Raw genomic sequence first — 21,338 nt, forward strand, 5'->3', positions numbered from 1 at the left:
TAAATGACTTCACAAACCTTCACAGTAAACCAGCATCCTCAGATTCATGTCTCTTTGTTATGTTAAATTGGGAGATATAGCTGCTACATAATTGAGCTCTAAATAATGTGACAATTCTGGTCCGGAGAAGGTTTTCGACCTGAATCGTTGCCTATCCATGTCCTTCAGAGATGTCAACAGTGTTTTTATTGTTACATGGGCAATATTTTGAGTTGAGACCCTTCTTCAGTCTGAAGAAGAGTCTTGACCCGAAATGTCACCCATTCCTTCTCGTCAGAGACGCTACCTGTCCGGCTGAGTTTTTTTTTAACTGAATTCTGTTAAACATAGTACTCTGTAAACAATATAATAAATGAGAAAATTAATGTATCGTGTGTATAAATATATTTTATGGGTGTGTGTGTGTGTATGTACAGTATGTATATACGGAGAGACACAAACACACAAAAAATATATATAAGATATTCAAGAAGGAACTGCAGATGCAGGAAAATTCCACACAGTCTGTGGAATTCTCTGCCTCAGAGGGCGGTGGAGGCAGGTTCTCTGGATGCTTTCAAGAGAGAGCTAGATAGGGCTCTTAAAAATAGAGGAGTCAGGGGATAGGGGGAGAAGGCAGGAACGGGGTACTGATTGGGGATGATCAGCCACGGTGCTGGCTCGCAGGGCTGAATGGCCTACTCCTGCACCTATTGTCTATTGTCTATTGTCTAAATTCGAAGGTAGACAAAACTGCTGGAGAAACTCAGTGGATGACACAGCATCTATGGAGCGAAGGAAATAGGCAACGTTTCGGGCCGAAACGTTGCCTATTTCCTTCGCTCCATAGATGCTGCCTCACCTGCTGAGTTTCGGCCCGAAACGTTGCCTATTTCCTTCGCTCCATAGATGCTGCCTCACCCGCTGAGTTTCTTCAGCACTTTTGTCTACCTTCAAAAAATATATTTATGTGTGTGTATATATATATATATATATACACACACATATGTATGCACTGCCTGCTGTACCTGCATGTGGCGTTTGCACTACACATATGCGGCAGTGGAAACACCATTGGAAACGTTATACATAATAGAAAATGATTGGGCAAGCGTAACAGAGAACAGTGTGCAGACTGCCCTCTGAGAGGGACTTCAGGAAACCACAGCTGAAGCAGGCGACAGGTTCTGAGACGATACCCAGGGCACAGGGCAACTATTTAAAGTACTTGAGAAAAAGAAAAATCCTCATGGGAATTCCCTCTGAGAGAGGGTGTCACATTGAAGCAGTTTACAGACAGAAAACCATCCTGCCCATATTTAACCAGAACGTGCCTGGATGAGAGGGCATTAGATACAGGGAGAGGTTGTGCAGACTTGAATTGTTTGCTCTGGAATGTTAGGGATGAAGCGGGGACCTGAGAGATGTTTTTTTTTCATGTATTTTGTGTTTTTTTTAATGACTGTTGGCCGATCCATTTCCCTCCTGGGATAAATAAAGTTCTATCGTATCAAGAGACAATAGACAATAGACAGTAGGTGCAGGAGTAGGCCATTTGGCCCTTCCACCTAGCACCACCATTCCATGTGATCATGGCTGATCATCCCCAATCAGTACCCCGTTCCTGCCTTCTCCCCATATCCCCTGACTCCGCTATCTTTAAGAGCCCTAACTTGCTCTCACTTGAAAGCATCCAGAGAACCTGCCTCCACCGCCATTTGAGGCAGAGAATTCCACAGACTAACCACTCTCTGTGAGAAAAAGCGTTTCCTCGTCTCCGTTCTAAATGGCTTACCCCTTATTCTTAAACTGTGGTCCCTGGTTCTGGACTCCCCCAACATCGGGAACATGTTTCCTGCCTCTAGCGTGTCTAAACCCTTAATAATCTTATATGTTTCAATGAGATGCCCTCTCATCCTTCTAAACTCCAGAGTATACAAGCCCAGCTGCTCCATTCTCTCAGTATATGACAGTCCCGCCATCCTGGGAATTAACCTTGTGTTAACCTTGTTGTATCATATATACCATCATATAAAAACCATCCTCTCACCAACTGGAGAGCGGTCCTGACCTCCCATCCACCTCGTTAGAGACCCTCAGACTATCTTTAATGGGACTGACCAGGACTTTACCCCCTCACTGTCCATCTTCAAATCCTCCCTAAAAACATATTTTTATTCTTTGGCTTTCGACACTGGCTGAGGCATTGCTCCTGTTTTTAGTGCTTTTAATGTCTTTTAATTTTTAGTGTGTTTTTTATAGTCCTTCGTTGTACGGTTTTTAATGGTTTTTAATTGTTTGTTATAGCTTTTTGTTCATGATTTCTCATGTACAGCACTTTGTGGCAACTGTAGTTGTTTAAAGTGCTTTATAAATAAAGTTATTATTATTATTATATATAAAATGATGCGAGGCAGAGATAGAGTAGACAGTCAGAACCTTTTCCCCAGGGTGGAAATCAGTTCATAAGGTGATAAGTGATAGGAGTAGATTTAGGCCATTCAGCCCATCAAGTCTACTCTGCATCCCCTCCCCTTCCCAGCTCTCCCACAGCCTACTATCTCTGCCTCTTCCTTTCTTCTTCCCCCACCCCCACATCAGTCTGAAGAAGAGTCTCGACCCAGAAACGTCACCTATTTCCTTCGCTCCACAGATGCTGCCTCACCCGCTGAGTTTCTTCAGCATTTTTGTCGACCTCCGGATTCAGGGACAGTTTCTTCTCAGCTGTTATCAGGCAACTGAACCATCCTCTCACCAACTGGAGAGCGGTCCTGACCTCCCATCCACCTCGTTAGAGACCCTCAGACTATCTTTAATGGGACTGACCAGGACTTTACCTTGCACTAAACGTTATTCCCTTAATTCCCTTCAATTTTTCCAGCACCTGCAGTTCTTTCTTAAACATTTAATCATGGCTGATCTATCTCTCCCTCTCAACCCCATTCTCCTGCCCTCTCCCCATAACCCCCTGACACCCGTACTCATTATTAGCCTTTGATTAGTGCGGGTGCCAGGGGCTATGGGGAGAAGGCAGGAGAATGGGGTTGAGAGGGGGATTGAATGGCAGAGTGGACTTGATGGGCCGAATGGCCTAATTCTGCTCTTAGAACGTATGAAATACTAGAGAGCGTTGCTTTAAGGTGAGAGTGGGAAAGGTTGGGTCAAGGTTTTTTGGGGGGTGCCTGGAATGCGCTGCCCTGGAATGGGTGGTGGTGGTGGAGGCAGATATGAATTTAAGAGCGAATTTTGAGATATGAATTTTGGATAGGCACATGGTTCTGGATGGATATGGATCGCATGCAGGAGGAGAAGAGTTGGTCGATATCATGCTCGGCACGGACATTGTGGGCCGAAGGGCCTGTTCCTGTGCTGTACTGTTCAACGTTAACGGGGCTACATTCGGTGTGTGTTAAAAGCCGGGCTTATTTTCAACAATTAGTCCAAATACAGAGACTCCAGCAGATTAAATCCAGACTCGGGGACACTTCAAATAACGGCATGAAATGTGAGGTGAAGGACGTTTTAGATATGCAGATGTGAAGGAACGAAATGCAGATGTTGGTTTGCACTGAAGCCGGACACAGAGTGCTGGAGTAACTCAGCGGGTCAGGCAGCATCTCTGGAGAGAAGGAATGGGTGACGTTTCTGGTCGGGACCCTTCCTTCGCTCCAGAGATGCCGCCTGTCCTGATGACTTAATCCAGCATTTTGTGTCTATCTTTGATAGGCAGATGGTTTGACCGAGGCCAGAGATGACAAGGCAAAAGGTGTGAGACTGGGATAGAAGAGGTGAGAATTGTGAAGCCAGAGGAGGGAATGTAGGGGGAGGGAGTGGGGGAGAAATGGGTACAAGCCCAGGTTGGGGCACTGAGAAATGGGGAGGGGGATGGGAATGAAGAACAGGGGAATTGTTTGTAGGTTAGTTACCTTGATAGTATTCCCCGCACTGCAATCAGTCTGAAAAAACCGGTCCCGACCCGATACGTCACCTATCCATGTTCTCCACAGATGCTGCCTGACCCGCTGTGTTACTCCAGCACTCTGTGAAACGTCACCTATCCATGTTCTCCACAGATGCTGCCTGACCCGCTGAGTTACTCCAGCACTCTGTGTCTATCTTTGGTATCAACCAGCATCTGCAGTTCACTTTATTATACTTGGCCAGCATGGTACATGTTCATTATTGTCATATGTCCCAAGGTACAATGCCTTTGTTTACGTGCTATTCTATCAGATCAGATAATACCATACATGTTTTGGGGAGCGTCACGGTGGTGCAGCGGTAGAGTTGCTGCCTCACAGCGCCAGAGACTCGGGTTCCATCCCGACTACGGGTGCTGTCTGTACGGCGTTTGTACGTTCTCCCCGTGACCTGCGTGGGTTTTCTCCGGATGCTCCGGTTTCCTCCCACACTCCAAAGACGTGCGGGTTTGGGGGTAAAATGGCTTGGTGTAAATGTAAAGAATCCCTAGATACATGAAGAAGGGTCTCGACACCGATTCCTTCGCTCCATAGACGCTGCGTCACCCGCTGAGTTTCTCCAGCATTTTTGTCTACCCGAGATAGCACAGACATTGTGGGCCAAAGAGTCTTCTGCGTTCCATGTTGATATTGCTGTCTTTGTCCTCTGTTTGGCTTCTGTGAGTCTGAAGTGCGTTGGTTGCTTTTCATACTCGTGCTGTTTTAATGCAATTTTTTTGTTGTCTGTGGAATTCTCTGCCTCAGAGGGCGGTGGAGGCCGTTTCTCTGGATGCTTTCAAGATAGAGCTAGATAGGTCTCTTAAAGATAGCGGAGTCAGGGGATATGGGGAGAAGGCAGGAACGGGGTACTGATTGGGGATGATCAGCCATTGAATGGCGGTGCTGGCTCGAAGGGCCGAATGGCCTACTCCTGCACCTATTGTCTATTGTTGTCTATTGCTTTTTCATTTTGGTTTTCGGCCAGCGCACACCAAAACTGCTAATCTTGTCTCTCCTCAGGTCCTCCCATGCCTTCCTCCTACACCTCGCCGAGCCCATCGGCCACCCGGCGTCCCGCTTCCCCACTGCCGCCGTCACCCTTTGCCAACGGCAAGCCAAGGCGGGTGGCGGTGGTGGGCAAGGGTGGCGGGCTGCTGCCGCCGGCTCCTGCCTCTGACACAGACGATGAGGAGACTATTGCAAACTCATATCTAGCTCAGGCCACTCCAGGCACTGCCTGTGGGCTCAATCATGGTAAGGAAAATACCTTGCATCTATCATTCCCTCTACCATTATGCCCCTTTCCTTCAAGCTGGAAGTGGCCTCAGCGTGACACTTTACCTCCCGGCCTTGCACTAAACCACTCTACTGCTCACTCTACTCCTCACTAACCCCCCCACCCTGCCGAACAAGACACTTTCCTGCACCGTAATCTGCCGTCTTTGGTCTTAATGCATGGTAGAATTTCTCCTCGTTGTCACTTGCCTGCTGTAGACTTTGTCGAGCACTAACACCTCCTTGGTAACGCACGTTCACGTCGGAGTCACAATCACGTCTTGTAGTTAACACGGTGGCGTGGCGGTTTAGCCATCAGAGCGGCTTTAGCTTAGAGATACAGCGCGGGCACAGGCCCTTCGGCCCGCCGAGTCTGGGCCGACCAGTGATCCCCGCACAATTAAGGGGCTGTCCCACTGTACGACTTTACCCAAGAGCTCTCCCGAGTTTAAAAAAAAAATCAAACTCGTGGTAAGTACGTGGAATGTACGTCGCGGGTACGTCGGAGCTCGGGGACGTCTCCTAGCGGCTCGTAACGCTAACGGCAGGTACTCGGGAAAGCTCGTGATGTTTTTTCAACATGTTGAAAAATGTCCACGAGAGCCCCGAGTGCCTACGAGCTAGCGGCCATTACCGTAATTCTCCGAGTTCGAATCAGGGGAAACTCGGTAGAACTCTTGAATTAGCTCGCACAGTGGGACAGGCCCTTAACACTATCCTACACACACTGGGGACAATTTAACATTTCATACCAAGCCAATTAACCGACAAACCTGTACGTCGTTGGAGTGTGGGAGGAAACCGGAGATCTCGGAGAAAATCCACGCAGGTCACGTGGAGAACGTACAAACTCCGTACAGACAGCGCCTGCGGTCGGGATCGAACCTGGGTCTCTGCCGCTGCAAACGCTGTAAGGCAGCAACTCCACCGCTGCACCACCGTGCCGCGCTGGGGTGGCTCACGGTGCTAGAGCCCCATGTTCAATACGGGCCTCGGGAGCTGTCTGTGTATGTGGAGTTTGCACGTTCTCCTGGGGACCGCGTGGGTTTCCCCGGATGCTCCGAAGAATGTGCGGGTTTGTAAGTTAATTGGGTGTGTAGATTGCTCCCAGCGCCTCGGGAGTGGACAAGAAAGTAGGATAAGTGTGAACAGGTGAATTCGATGGCTGGCATGGACTCAGTGGGCCGAAGGGCCTGTTAATATGCTGAATCTTTAAATCAATCAGACGGGTCAGAACCTTTGAAGGACTACTCTGGGCAAGTTGGGCCGAAGGGCCTGTTTCCATGCTGTATGAATCAATAACACTATGACTGTGGGGTTTGTAGGTTAATCGGCCCTCTGTAAATTGTTCCTGGTGTGTAGGGAGTGGATGAGAAAGCGGGATATCATAGAACTAGTGTGAACAGGTGATCGCTGGTCGGCATGGACTCGGTGGGCCGAAGGGCCTGTTTCCATGCTGTATCTCTAAACTAAACATGAAACTAAACTGTAGCCGAGTATCATCGCCAGAATAAATAGGCGTGAAAGTGGCAATTTGCTCAGCAGTGAAAATAAATTGCAATCACATTGCCCGTGGCGGGTGGAGTGATGAGACTGCAGTCTGCCGCTGCAGAGAGTTGTGGACCCAGCCCAGACCGTCACACAAACCAACCTCCCTTCCATTGACTCCATCTACACCTCACGCTGCCTCGGCAAGGCCAGCAGCATCATCAAGGACCAGTCGCACCCCGGCCACTCCCTCTTCTCCCCTCTCCCATCGGGCAAGAGGCACAGAAGTGTGAAAAAGAACGCACACCTCCAGATTCAGTGTTTAAGAAAGAACTGCAGATGCTGGAAAAATCAAAGGTGGACAAAAAAGCAGGAGAAATTCAGCGGGTGAGGCAGCATCTATGGAGGGTCTGAAGTAGTGTCTCGACCCGAAACGTCGCCTATTCCTTCGCTCCATAGATGCTGCCTCACCCGCTGAGTTTCCCCAGCTTTTTTGTCTACCTCCAGATTCAGGGACAGTTTCTTCTCAGCTGTTATCAGGCAACTGAACGATCCTCTCACCAACTAGAGTGCGGTCCTGACCTCCCATCTACCTCATTGGAGACCCTCAGACTATCTTTAATGGGACTGACCAGGACTTTCCCTTGCACGAAACATTATTCCCTTTATCCTGCATTTGTACAATGTGGATGGCTCTATAGTAATCATGTATTGTCTTTCCTCTGACTAGTTAGCATGCAACAAAATCTTTTCACTGTACCTCAGTACACGTGACAATAAACTAAATTAAATTGGACCCTGTGTTTAAGTGGAGGAAGGAACCGCAGATGCTGGTTTAAACCAAAGATAAACACAAAATGCTGGAGTAACTCAGCGGGACAGGCAGCATCTCTGGAGAGAAAGACTGGGTGGCCTTTTTGGGTCTGTATATCGCTGTTTGTCACTGTATGTCATGGTGTCGCTTGCGGGCGGAGCACCAAGGCAAATTCCTTGTATGTGAATACTTGGCCAATAAACTTATTCAATCATTTATTCATTCGTTTGCATCCAAACAAATGTTTTTCAAAATATCGAGAATTTCTTATGCAACCGTTGGCTTGCGTTTTGGAGAAATGGACAATTAAACCATAGTTTAGTTTAGAGGTACAGCCTGGAAATGGACCCTTCGGCCCATTGGGTCCACGCCAACCATCGATCACCCGTTCACACTAGTTCTATGTTGTCCCACTTTCTCATCCACTACCATACACACAAGGGACAATTTACAGAGGGCCACTTAAACCTGCAAACCCGCACGTCTTTGGAGTGTGGGTGGAAACTGGAGCTCCCAGAGAAAACCTATGGGGCCACAAGGAGAATGTGCAAACTCCACACAGGCAGCACCCGAGGTCAGGATCGAACACAGGACTCTAGCGCAGTACTTTAATACAAAACCGTAAGGCACAGAGTGCTGGAGTAATTCAGCGGGTCAGGCAGCATCTCTGGACAACATGGATAGGTGACGTTTCACAGAGTGCTGGAGTAACTCAGCGGGTCAGGCAGCATCTGTGGAGAACATGGATAGGTGACGTTTCACAGAGTGCTGGAGTAACTCAGCGGGTCAGGCAGCATCTGTGGAGAACATGGATAGGTGACGTTTCACAGAGTGCTTGAGTAACTCAGCGGGTCAGGCAGCATCTCTGGAATGAAACGTCGCCAATTCATTCTCTCCAGAGATGCTGCCTCACCCGCTGAGTTACACCAGCATTTTGTGTCTACCTTTGATGTAAACCAGTATCTGCAGTTCTTTCTTACACACTTGAATTTATGAAGGTGTATAAGATACTGGAAGGCATTGGCGTGATAAGTGTAGAGACGTTGGTGAGGCCGCACTTGGAGTTTTGTGTTCAGTTTTTACTATAAGAAGGACGTCATTGAAATGGTGCAGAGAAGATTTACGAGGATGTTGCCAGGACTAGAGGGCCTGAGCTACAGGGAGAGGTTGAGCAGGCTGGGTCTCTATTCCTTGGAGCTCAGGAGGATGAGGGGTGATCTTATAGAAGTGTTCAAAATCATAAGAGGAATAGATCGGGTAACATAGAAATTATAGAAAATAGGTGCAGGAGGAGGCCATTCGGCCCTTCGAGCCAGCACTGCCATTTATTGTGATCATGGCTGATCATCCCAAATCAATAACCCGTGCCTGCGGATAGGCCCTAGACCCTAGAGTTCTATCTAACGCACCGTAGACGCACAGAGTCTCTTGCCCAGAGTAGGGGAATCGAGGACCAGAGGACATTGGTTTAAGGTGAGGGGGGGAGGGAGGTGGGGAAATATTTTTAGGACACTAAGGGGTAACTTTTTTACACAAAGGGTGCAAGGGACGAGGGGCCCGATTCCACACCATATCTCTGAACGAATACCACTCAGTCGATGGTCAGAAAGGGCTCATCGCACGTGATAACTCTGTAACCAAGGATCTATTTGTGGATCTGGAGGTCATCTACAGGACACACCTTGCGATGACAACCAGATTTCCTGAAGAGCTTACACGAACCAGACAAAATGTTAGCGACAAGCTAGTTGCAAGGGTTAATAGTATTTACACCGGCATCTCCGACCCGCTTTGGCCAGGGGCCACAGTTTAAGAATAAAGGGTAAGCCATTTAGAACGGAGACGAGGAAACACTTTTTCACACAGAGAGTGGTGAGTCTGTGGAATTCTCTGCCTCAGAGGGCGGTGGAGGCAGGTTCTCTGGATACTTTCAAGAGAGAGCTAGATAGGGCTCTTAAAGATAGCGGAGTCAGGGGATATGGGGAGAAGGCAGGAACGGGGTACTGATTGGGGATGATCAGCAATGATCACATTGAATGGCGGTGCTGGCTCGAAGGGCCAAATGGCCTACTCCTGCACCTATTGTCTATTGTCTATTGTTTAATTATTTAACATCATATCAGCTTGGAAATGGTTCCGTTGCTAAAGGGCCTGTCCCACTTTCGTGACCTTTACAGGCGACTTCCGGCACCCGTGATAGGTCGCCGAAATTTTCAGCATGTTGAAAATTCAGCGGCAACCAGAAAGACGCTTCGACTCTTTGGAGATCTCTCACGACCATAGGAGACCTCTCACGACCGTGTGAGGTCTCCAAAGAGTCGTAGCGTCTTTCTGGTCGCCGGGTGCCGGCAGTCGCCTATAAAAGTCACGTAAGTGGGACAGGCCCTTAACACTCACATCTGGTGGTCACAAGGCTTGGCATTGGACTCCTGGTTCAGTATTTTCACCAATTGACTGCAGATTCAGACTCAGGACCAACCTTTGCAAACATCTGACTGAAATGCAGACATTAACTGATGCTAGCGGCCTTAAATGTGGGACAGAGTAACTCGCTGGAGTAACTCTGCGGCTCAGGCACCACCTCCGGAGAAAAATTATAGGTGACGTTTCAGGTCGAGACCCTTCAACCTATGCCCTCTGGTTCTAGATTCCACAACTCTTGAGTAAAAGACTCTGAAGAAAGGTCTCGACCTGAAACGTAACCTATTCCTTCACTCCATAGATGCTGCCTCACCCGCTGAGTTCCTCCAGCATTTTTGGTTACCTTCGATTGTTCCAGCATCTGCAGTTCTTTCTTAAACAACTGTACCTGATCCATTTCCCTCATAAGGTCATATGTGATAGGAGCAGAATTAGGCCATTCGGTCCATCAAGTCTACTCCGCCATTCAATCATGGCTGATCTATCTCTCCCTCCTAACCCCATTCTCCTGCCTTCTCCCCATAACCCCTGACATATGTATTAATCAAAACTTTATCTATCTCTGCCTTAAAAATATCCACTGACTTGGCCACTACAGCCTTCTGTGGGAAAGAATTCCACAGATCATCCCTCATCCTCCAGCGCTCCAGGGAATAGAGTCCCGGCCTAATCGACCTCCAGTCATGACAACATCCTTATAAATTTTCTCTACACCCTTTCAAGCTTGACAACATCTTTTCTATAACATGGTGCCCAGAACTGAACACAATATTCTAAATGCGGTCTCACCAACGTCTTATACAACTGCAACATGACCTCACAACTTCTATACTCAATACTCTGACTGATGAAGGCCAAAGTGCCAAAAGCCTTTTTGACCACCCGATCTACCTGCGACTCCACCTTCAAGGAACCATGCACCTGTACTCCTAGATCCCTCTGCACTACAACACTACCCAGAGGCCGACCATTCACTGTGTAGGTCCTGCCCTTGTTCGACATCCCAAAATGCAACACCTCACACTTCTCTGTATTAAATTCCATCAACCATTCCTCCGCCCACCTGGCCAATCGATCCAGATCCTGCTGCAATCGTTCTCAACCATCTTCACTATCTGCAAAACCACCCACTTTTGTCTCATCAGCAAACTTGCTAATCTTGCCACGTGCCTTCCCATTCATTTGGTGGGTGTGGAATGGTTGGCATTCGGGCAGTGGGATGTCCATTAGTGATAGGAAAAGAATTAAGCTATTCGGCCCATCAAGTCAACTCCGCCATTCAATCACGGCTGATCTATCTCTCCCTCCTAACCCCATTCTCCTGCCTTCTCCCCATAACCCCTGACACCTGTACTAATCAAGAATCTATCTATCTATCTATCTATCTATCTATCTATCTATCTATCTATCTATCTATCTATCTATCTATCTATCTATCTATCTATCTTAGAAAAAAGTGCTGGAGAAACTCAGCGGGTGCAGCAGCATCTATGGAGCAAAGGAAATTGGCAACGTTTCGGGCCGAAACCCTTCTTCAGACTCTATCTATCTATCCATCTATCCATCTATCCATCTATCCATCTATCCATCTATCCATCTATCCATCTATCCATCTATCCATCCATCCATCCATCCATCCATCCATCCATCCATCCATCCATCCATCCATCTATCTATCTATCTATCTCTGCCTTAAAACTTTCCTCTCCACATCCACTTTGTTGAGATGTAGTGAAAGAAATAACAATTTTATAACTTTCCGACACTGTTTCAAAGTTACACTTAACTCATTTGAATTCAAGTCTGTTTTCCTGACCTGCTTTGAAAATGTCTCAGAGTGTCTTCTGCTCCTGCGCCATTTAATATTTTATATCGCTCAACAAAATCCCCCTGGCTCAGTTCACCAACTTACTTTGAAATATTATTTTGAATTTGCCTTATTCATCTATCTGTATGTCGGTTAATATTTTAACGGCATCCTAGTGAGATCCATCACCACAGCCCACTTCTCTCTGAGCTGCAGAGTTCACGGTTTACGGTGTGGCCTGGCACGGTGGCGCAGCGGGTAGAGCTGCTGCCTCACAGCGCCAGAGACCCGTGTTCGATCCCGACTACGGGCGCTGCCTGTACGGAGTTTGTACGTTCTCCCTGCCCGTGTTTTCTCCGAGTTCTTTGGTTTCCTCCCACACTCCAAGGGCGTAGCGTTTTTTTTAGGTTAATTGGCTTGATGTAAATTTAAAATTGTCCCTAGTGTGTGTGTGTGTAGGATTTAGTGTTAGTGTGCTGGGATCGCTGGTCGGCACGGACTCGGTGGGCCGAAGGGCCTGTTTCCGCTCACTATCGATAAACTAAACTAAATGAGTATTGACCATAGAAGATGAGAGGACATGTTAGAGTTATATAATGCATTGATGAGCCCACAATTAGAGAATTTTGTTCCATTTTGGTCACCATGATATAGGAAAGAGTTTCAAAAGATAGACACAGAATGCTGGAGTAACTCAGCGGGTCAGGCAGCATCTCCGGAGACAAGGAATGGGTGAATTTGGCTCGATGACTGTGACACTTCTTCAGGCACTTAGAATAAGGTGGATGTTGCCAAGTCTCGAGGGTCTGAGCTACAGGGAGAGATTGAGTAGACTGGGACTATTCCTTGGAGCGCAGGAGGATGCGGGGTGATCTTATAGAGGTGTATAAAATCATGAGAGGAATAGATCGGGTAGATGCACAGAGTCTCTTGCCCAGAGTAGGGTAATCGAGGACCAGAGGACATAGTTTTAAGATGAAGGAGAAAAGATTTGATAGGAATCTGAGGGGTAGCTTTTTCACACAAATGGTGGTGGGTGTATGGAACGAGCTGCCAGAGGAGGTAGTTTGGGCTCGGACTATCCCAATGTTTAAGAAACAGTTAGATAGGCACATGCATAGGACAGGTTTGAAGGGATATGGAACAAACGCAGGCAGGTGGGACTAGTGTAGATGGGGCACGTGGGTTGGTGTGGGCAAGTTGGGCCGAAGGGCCTGTTTCCACACTGTATCACTCTGTGACTAGTGTAGATGGGGCATGTGGGTTGGTGTGGGCAAGTTGGGCCGAAGGGCCTGTTTCCACAATGTATCACTCTTTGACTAGTGTAGATGGGACATGTGGGTCAGTATGGGCAAGTTGGGCCGAAGGGCCTGTTTCCACACTGTATCACTCTGTGACTAGTGTAGATGGGGCATGTGGGTCAGTGTGGGCAAGTTGGGCCGAAGGGCCTGTTACCACGCTGTATCACTCTGTGACTAGTGTAGATGGGGCACATGGGTTGGCGTGGGCATGTTGGGCCGAAGGGCCTGTTACCACGCTGTATCACTCTGTGACTAGTGTAGATGGGGCATGTGGGTTGGTGTGGGCAAGTTGGGACGAAGGGCCTGTTTCCATGCTGTATCACCCTGTGACTAGTGTAGATGGGGCATGTGGGTCAGTATGGGCAAGTTGGGCCGAAGGGCCTGTTACCACGCTGTATCACTCTGTGACTCTAATTGTGCTGTTTCTAATCCGCGTTAATAAGTTGCGACACCGAAAATAAAATGGGGTTTGTCCGAACTGTAAACTCCAGAGTGCTGGAGTAACATTGAAACAGTGGGAAGAGTTCAATCAGGGAATGCAGCCAACATCTGCCGACGGATTTACACCATTTATGAAACCAACCAAGTGGCAAATTAAATGACACCAGGCGACTTGTACAGCTCTGCACAAAGGGTCACGAGATGTGGAGCGCGAGTGGACGGCAATCAGTGGCGAATTAGCACTGGGGGAGATGTGTAAACGGGATAATCGGAGATGCGTCTCTTTTCAATTTCTCCACAATGAGGTAACGTGATTAAAAAATGTTAATGTGCCGCTGCAACTGTTTGTTGAATGGCTGCGCCAAGACTTCACAGTGCGCTAGCGAACACACGGAGTGTTGTCCACCCTCAACCCTCCCGTGGGTGGGCACGGTGGTGCAGCGGTAGAGTTGCTGCCTCACAGCGCCAGAGACCGGTTCCATCCTGACTACGGGTGCTGTCTGCACGGAGTTTGTACGTTCTCCTCGTGACCTGCGTGGGTTTTCTCCGGGTGCTTCGGTTTCCTCCCACACTCCAAAGACAGACAGGTTTGTAGGTTAATTGGCTTGGTATAATATTGTAAATTGTCCCTAGTGTGTGTAGGATAATGTTAGTGTGCGGGGATCGCTGGTCGGCGTGGACTCGGTGGGCCGAAGGGCCTGTTTCCACGCTGTATCTCTAAACTAAACTAAACCCAAAATGGCAGCAAAAGGCAATTGGTCTGATAAGAAAGAAACATATGGAACTGCAGATGCTGGTTTACAAATAAAGGGCACAGAGTGCTGGAGTAACTCAGCGGGTCAGGCAGCATCAGTGGAGAACATGGATAGGTGACGTTTCACAGAGTGCTGGAGTAACTCAGCGGGTCAGGCAGCATCTGTGGGGAACATGGATAGGTGACGTTTCACAGAGTGCTGGAGTAACTCAGCGGGTCAGGCAGCATCTGTGGGGAACATGGATAGGTGACGTTTCACACAGTGCTGGAGTAACTCAGCGGGTCAGGCAGCATCAGTGGAGAACATGGATAGGTGACGTTTCACAGAGTGCTGGAGTAACTCAGCGGGTCAGGCAGCATCTGTGGGGAACATGGATAGGTGACGTTTCACAGAGTGCTGGAGTAACTCAGCGGGTCAGGCAGCATCAGTGGAGAACATGGATAGGTGACGTTTCACAGAGTGCTGGAGTAACTCAGCGGGTCAGGTAGCATCTGTGGGGAACATGGATAGGTGAGGTTTTGTGTCGGGTCCCTTCATCATTGAATCGGATCCCTTATACCTCCATTCCCCATCAAAAACGTTTCAAGGTTCTCTAGTTCTGCCTAGAACAGAGACGTTGTCAGTTCCCCTGAGTCTGTAGAGGGTCCAAACCCGAAACGTTGTATATCCAATAATGCCCTTCGGCCCACCGGGCCTGCACCGACCAGCGATCCCTGCACATTAACACTATCCTACACACACTGGGGCCAATTTTTACATTCATACCAAGCTAATTAACCTACAAACCTATGCATCTTTTGAGAACTGCAGATGCTGGAAAAATTGAAGGTAGACAAAAAATGCGGGAGGAACTCAGCGGGTGAGGCAACATCTATGGAGCCTCACCTGCTGAGTTTCTCCAGCATTTTCTGTCTACCATCTTTTGAGCATGACAGGAAACCAAAGATCTCGGACAAAAAAACCCACGCAAGTCACGGGGAGAATGTACAAACTCCGTACAGACAGCGCCCGTAGTCAGGATCGAACCTGCATCTCTGGCGCCGTGATGGGCCTGTCTCACTTAGGTGGCTCTTTAGATGACTGCCAGGGGACTGATTTTAATGGGATTCACCTGTGACACCTGGCGACAACCTATGACACCAATAATTGTCGCAAATGTCGCTGAAAATATTTCAACGTTGAAAATCTTTGTGGCAGACGCCCAAAAAAATCACCTAAGTGGGTGGAACAGGCCCATTAGTCAGCAATCTCCCGCTCGCCACTCATGACAATTCATGTTGGGACCTTCTTCAGTCCCCCAAGCATTTGATTTTTCCATCCTGGGAAAAAATGTTCCGACTGTCTACCGCCTCTTTGAGGCAGAGAGATCCTGAAGGTCTTGGATATTATTGACAGCAAGCTAACCTTGGACAGCGTTGGCTGCACAATCACAAATCAATTACAGTCACGGAAACCACATTTTTCTTTTGGCGAGCGTTTTGTAGCTAATTCATCCAAGATAAGAATGAGCTGGCGTGGTGTCCAACGTCAGCCTGGGAGATTGTCACAACCTAATTGAGGTGTTGGAAGTGTCATCTCACTCTAATATTTTTTATCTCACCTCACAGAGTGAATCGTGCTTCACCGATTCCCTGCATAATCGCTTTGGTGCAAAGTTCAGTTTAGTTTATTGTCACGTGTACCCAGGTACGGTGAAAAGCTTTTGTTGCGTGCTAACCAGTCGGCGGAAAGACAACACAATGGTTTTATATGTAAATCCACTGTGTGGGGATCTTTACGTTAAATTCCATTGTGTGTTGTGTTCCTTTTATTCCTATGGCTGTATGGTAACTCACATCTCACTGTACCAATTGGTGCATGTGACAATAAAGGTAACTTGAACATCATGTGTTGTAGACAGAAATGCTGGCGAAACTCCCGACCCGAAACGTCACCTATTCCTTCGTGTTTCCTCGTCTCTGTTCCAAATGGCTTTCCCTTATTCTTAAACTGTGACCCCTGGTGCTGGACTCCCCCAACATCGGGAACATGTTTCCTGCCTCCAACGTGTCCAAACCCTTAATAATCTTAGGTAGACAATAATGCTGGAGAAACTCAGCGGGTGAGGCAGCATCTATGGAGCGAAGGAAATAGGCAACGTTTCGGGCCGAAACCCTTCTTATGTTTCAATAAGATCCCCTCTAATCCTTCTAAACTCCAGAGTATACAAGCCCAACCGCTCCATTCTCTCAGCATATGACAGTCCCGCCATCCCGTGAATTAACCTTGTGAACCTACGCTGCACTCCCTCAATAGCAAGAATGTCCTTCCTCAAATTAGGGGAATTTACAATTTACAATTATACCCAGCCAATGAGCCGACACACCTGCACGTCTTTGGAGTGTGGGAGGAAACCGGAGCACCCGGAGAAAACCCACGCAGGTCACGGGGAGAACGTGCAAACTCCGTACAGACAGCACCCGTGGTCAGGATGGAACCCGGGTCTCTGGCGCTGTGAGACAGCAACTCTACCGCTGCTCCACCGTGACGCCCTCGCGCAAAGCCCCAACTTGTAGTAGAAGATTAAATTGGCACGTTGTAAAATATATGGCAGAAGTATTTCAACGTTCGTTGCCAGTGATCGCTCCGCTGTTTTAATGACAGCCTTGCCCCATTTAGAGGAAACGTTTTCACTTGTTAAAATCTTAACAAATCAATTTGAAACCAATGTGATAATGAGTTTGGTGCTGATGTGATTTTGGTCTCTTTGCCTCCTCATTCAAGCTTGAAATGACCCTTCTATTAAGGAAAAGGGAAAATAAAAGTATTTGCATTTATATAGCCGCTTTAATATGCTGGGATATGTTAAAACGCTTAATAGCCGTTGAATTACCATTGAGGTGTAATCACTGATATTTTATAGGTACTTAACAATACATACAAAAAGCAAATGTACTAAATAACCGTAGACACAACGAACTACTATCTACCTCATTGGTGACCCTCAGACTATCCTTGACCGGACTTTGCTGGCTTTACCTTCAACTAAACGTTATTCCTTTATCATGTATCTGTACACGGTAAATGACTCGACTGTAATCATGCATTGTCTTTCTGCTGATCACCCCGCACACTAACACTGTCCTACACACTGGTGACAATTTGCAATTTTTACCAAAGCCAACTAACCTACACACCTGCACGACTTTGGAGTGTGGGAGGTAACCGGAGCACCCGGAGAAAACCCACGCAGTCACGGGCAGAACGTACAAACTCCGTACAGACAGCACCCGTAGTCAGGATCGAACCCATAAGTTGTAAAACAAATTGTGCCTAGTGTGTAGGAAAGTGTTCGGGGCCTGTCACTCTTGGCCGTCATTTACGCCTCATTTAGGCGCCATATGTAAAATAGGTCGACGCGTGGGGGGGCGCGTGGGTGACGCGCGCATGGTGAGGCGTGGAATTGCATGTGGTGGCGCGCAGCGCTCCAGGATTTCGTAGTGTAACGAAATCCTCGCGCGCCACCTGCGTGACGTATCGCGTACGCACGCTGACGTCCCGACGTCTCACGTGTGTCGCGTGGGTGACGCATGGTTACGTCACTGTGCGTCAACGTCCGTAACCATGCATCACACGCACCAGACGGCTGTGCTCACGCGTGATTTGCGCGCGACGTCGCGTCGACCTATTTTACGTATGACGCGTAAATGAGGCGCAAATGACGGCCAAGTGGGACAGGCCCTTTAGTGTACAAAATGATCAGTGGTCGGCACGGACTCGATGGGCCAAAGGGTCTGTTTCCGTGCTGCATCTCTAAAGTGTGAAAGTAACTCAACATTTAAGTAACACTCGGATACGAACGTTTTAGAGGTACATGGGTTAAAAACAATCAAATGGGACGTGGGTAGATAGGGCATCTTGGGATAGCATGGGTGAGTTGGGCCGAAAGGTCCGTTTCCCTGCCGTATGACTATGAGAATACGTTTTCAATTGTCATAGAATCATAGTGATACATCGTGGGAACAGGCCCTTCGGCCCAACTTGCCCACACCAACCCAAATGCCCCATCTACACTAGTCACAGAGCGATACAGCGTGGGAACAGGCCCTTCGGCCCAACCTGCCCACACCAACCCACGTGCCCCATCTACACTAGTCCCACCTGCCTGTGTTTGTTCTATATCCCTTCAAACCTGTCCTATGCATGTGCCTGTCTAACTGTTTCTTAAACATTGCGATAGTCCCAGCCTCAACTACCTCCTCTGGCAGCTCGTTCCATACACCCACCATAGTTTGTGAAAAAGCTACCCCTCAGATTCCTATCAAATCTTTTCCCCTTCACCTTGAACCCATGTCCTCTGGTCCTCGATTCCCCTACTCTGGGCAAGAGACTCTGTGCATCTACCCGATCTATTCCTCTCATGATTTTATACACCTCTATAAGATCACCCCTCATCCTCCTGCGCTCCAAGGAATAGAGTCCCAGCCTGCTCAACCTCTCCCTGTAGCTCAGACCCTGGAGTCCTGGCAACATCCTCGTAAATGTTCTCCATACCCTATCCAGCTTGACAGCATCTTTCCCGTAACGCGGTGCCCAGAACCGAACACGATGCTGTAAATGCGGCCCCACCAACGTCTTGTGCGTGATCTCCCACCTTCTATAATTGTGTGGTAATGCTGGGAAGTGAAGGATGGCGTTTATAGACTTGCTATCATAGTGACAAAGCCTACTATGCCCATGGCGACTATCAACAATCCATCTCCACTAATCCCATAAACACAGCACTGGATCTTCTCCAAGCACTCTGCAGCTTGAAGAACGCTTTGTGTCATGATTACAGTGTTGAAATTGCATCAGCCAGTACGCCAGAGAAAGTGCTGCCAAACACTCCCATGTTGACAACCAACTTATCTTAGTTAACACCCTGTCCCACTGTACGAGGTAATTCAAGAGTTCTCCCCTGATTCGAACTCGGAGAATGTCCGTAGCGGGTGCGTAGGAGTTCGTGGATGTCCCGTAGCGGCTCGTAATGCTAACGGTGGGTACTCGGGACATCCGGTAAACTCGTGACGTTTTTGTCATCCTAGTGAAAAATGTCCACGAGTAAAAAAATACTCGTGATGAAAAATATTGTTACTTTTTACTCGTGCGAGCCGCTACAAGACATCCACGAACTCCTACGGACCCGCTACGGACATTCTCCGAGTTCGATTCGGGAAAACTCGGGAGAACTCGTGAATTGCCTCACACAGTGGGACAGGGGCTTTAGCTATTTCAGTTTAGTTTATTGTCACGTGTACCGAGGTACAGTGAAAAGCTTTTGTTGCGTGCTAACCAGTCAGCGGAAAGACAATACATGATTACAATCGAGCCGTCCACAGTGTACAGATACATGATAAGGGAATAACGTTGAGTGCAAGGTAAAGCCAGCCAGCCAAGGATAGTCCGAAGGTCACCAATGAGGTAGATAGTAGTTCAGCACTGCTCTCTGGTTGGGGTAGGATGGTTCAGTTGCCTGATAACAGCAGGGAAGAAACTACCAACCTGTACGCCTTTGGAGTGTGGAAAGAAACCGGGGAATCCGGAGAGAACCCACGCAGGTTTAGAGATACAGTGCTGAAAAAGCCCCTTCGGCCCATCGAGTTCGTGCCGACCAGCGATCCCCACGTACGAACACTATCCTACACACACACGAGGGACAATTTGCACCCAGAAAAACTCACGCGGGTCACGGGGAGTACGTACAAACTCCGTACAGACAGCACCTGTGGTCAGGATTGAACCTGGGTCTCCGGCGCTGTGAGGCAGCAGCTCTACCCGCTGCACCACAACACCGCCCCGCCATGAGAGCATTCATCGATTGTGGCGATGATAAGGGAGGCTATCACTACGTGACGTGTTTATCGATGACTCCTGCTACCAGCCAGCCTGAAATAGTCCACAAATTTGTCAGCCGTTCAACATTTAAACCGACCTGGCTGTTTATACGGGTTTAAAGAAAATAAATTGTAGGCAGGAGCAATTCGAATTCTAAATTCATGCTCATGACTTTTATTCTTTGGGCAAGCAGACTGAGGGAAGGAAAATCAAATTACCTCCCACACTAACATTGCCAAAGCCTTGATCTATGTCACACCAAGCTTTAGAACTGCACACTGCTTGTGTCTAAGGCTAAAGAAAGGAGAAATGTATAGCGCACTAGGTCTCTTAAATGGGATATGCGCGGTGTAAATACAGCTTCTTGATAATTGGTGTTGAAGTCTTTTCCGAGGACGTTGCCAGGACTTGAGGGCCTGAGCTTTTTAGTTTAGTTACAGAGTCATAGAGTGATACAGCGTGGAAACAGTGCCCTTCGGCCCAACTTTCCCACACTGGCCAACATGCCCCAGCTACACTAGTCCCGCCTGCCCGTGTTTGGCCCATATCCCTCCAAACCTGTCCTATCCATATACCTGTCTAACTGTTTCTTAAACGTTTGGATAGTCCCAGCCTCAACTACCTCCTGTGGCTGCTCGTTCCACACACCCACCAACGTCTAAGTGAAAAAAGTTACTTCTCAGGTTCTTTTTGTTTTGGTACATCTTTAAATATATTAATTAGTTTAGTTTCATTTAGTGTAGTGTAGTTTAGTTTAGTTTGGAGATACAGCACGGAAACAGGCCCTTCGGCAGATTGGTCAGCATGGGCTAGATGGGCCGAATGGCATGTTCGGATGCTGTATCACTCTGTAGGTTTACAAGGGCATGTTGGTCGGCGTGGGCTAATGTGGCTATTTCCATGACGATAGGTGTACATGGATCACTCTATCACTCCAGAGGTGTATACAGCAACTCAGCCGAGGGCCGTCACGGTGGCGCAGCGGTAGAGTTGCTGCCTCACGGCGCCGGAGACCCAGGCTCCAACCTAACTACGGGTGCTGTCTGTATGGAGTTTGTACGTTCTCCCCGTGACCTTTGTGGGTTTTCTCTGGATGCAAATTGTCCCTCGTGTGTGTGTGTGTGTGTGTGTGTGTAGGATAGTGTTAGTGTGCGGGGATCGCTGGTCGGCACGGACTCGGTGGGCCGAAGGGCCTGTTCACGCGCTGGGTATCTCTAAAGCTAAAACCAAGAAACTAAAACT

General features: G+C 48.1%; 1 protein-coding gene across 1 annotated transcript in view; it reads left to right on the forward strand.

Moving 5' to 3' along the window:
• tenm3 (teneurin transmembrane protein 3) overlaps positions 1-21,338 on the forward strand; it is a 702,745-nt gene that overhangs the window by 420,357 nt on the left and 261,050 nt on the right. Inside the window, 1 exon segment of the mRNA XM_033018762.1 lies at positions 4,959-5,192. Coding sequence (XP_032874653.1) covers positions 4,959-5,192 — 234 coding nt within the window.

The sequence above is a fragment of the Amblyraja radiata genome, chromosome 3 (genome assembly GCF_010909765.2).
Source record: "Amblyraja radiata isolate CabotCenter1 chromosome 3, sAmbRad1.1.pri, whole genome shotgun sequence".
NCBI lineage: Eukaryota > Metazoa > Chordata > Chondrichthyes > Rajiformes > Rajidae > Amblyraja > Amblyraja radiata.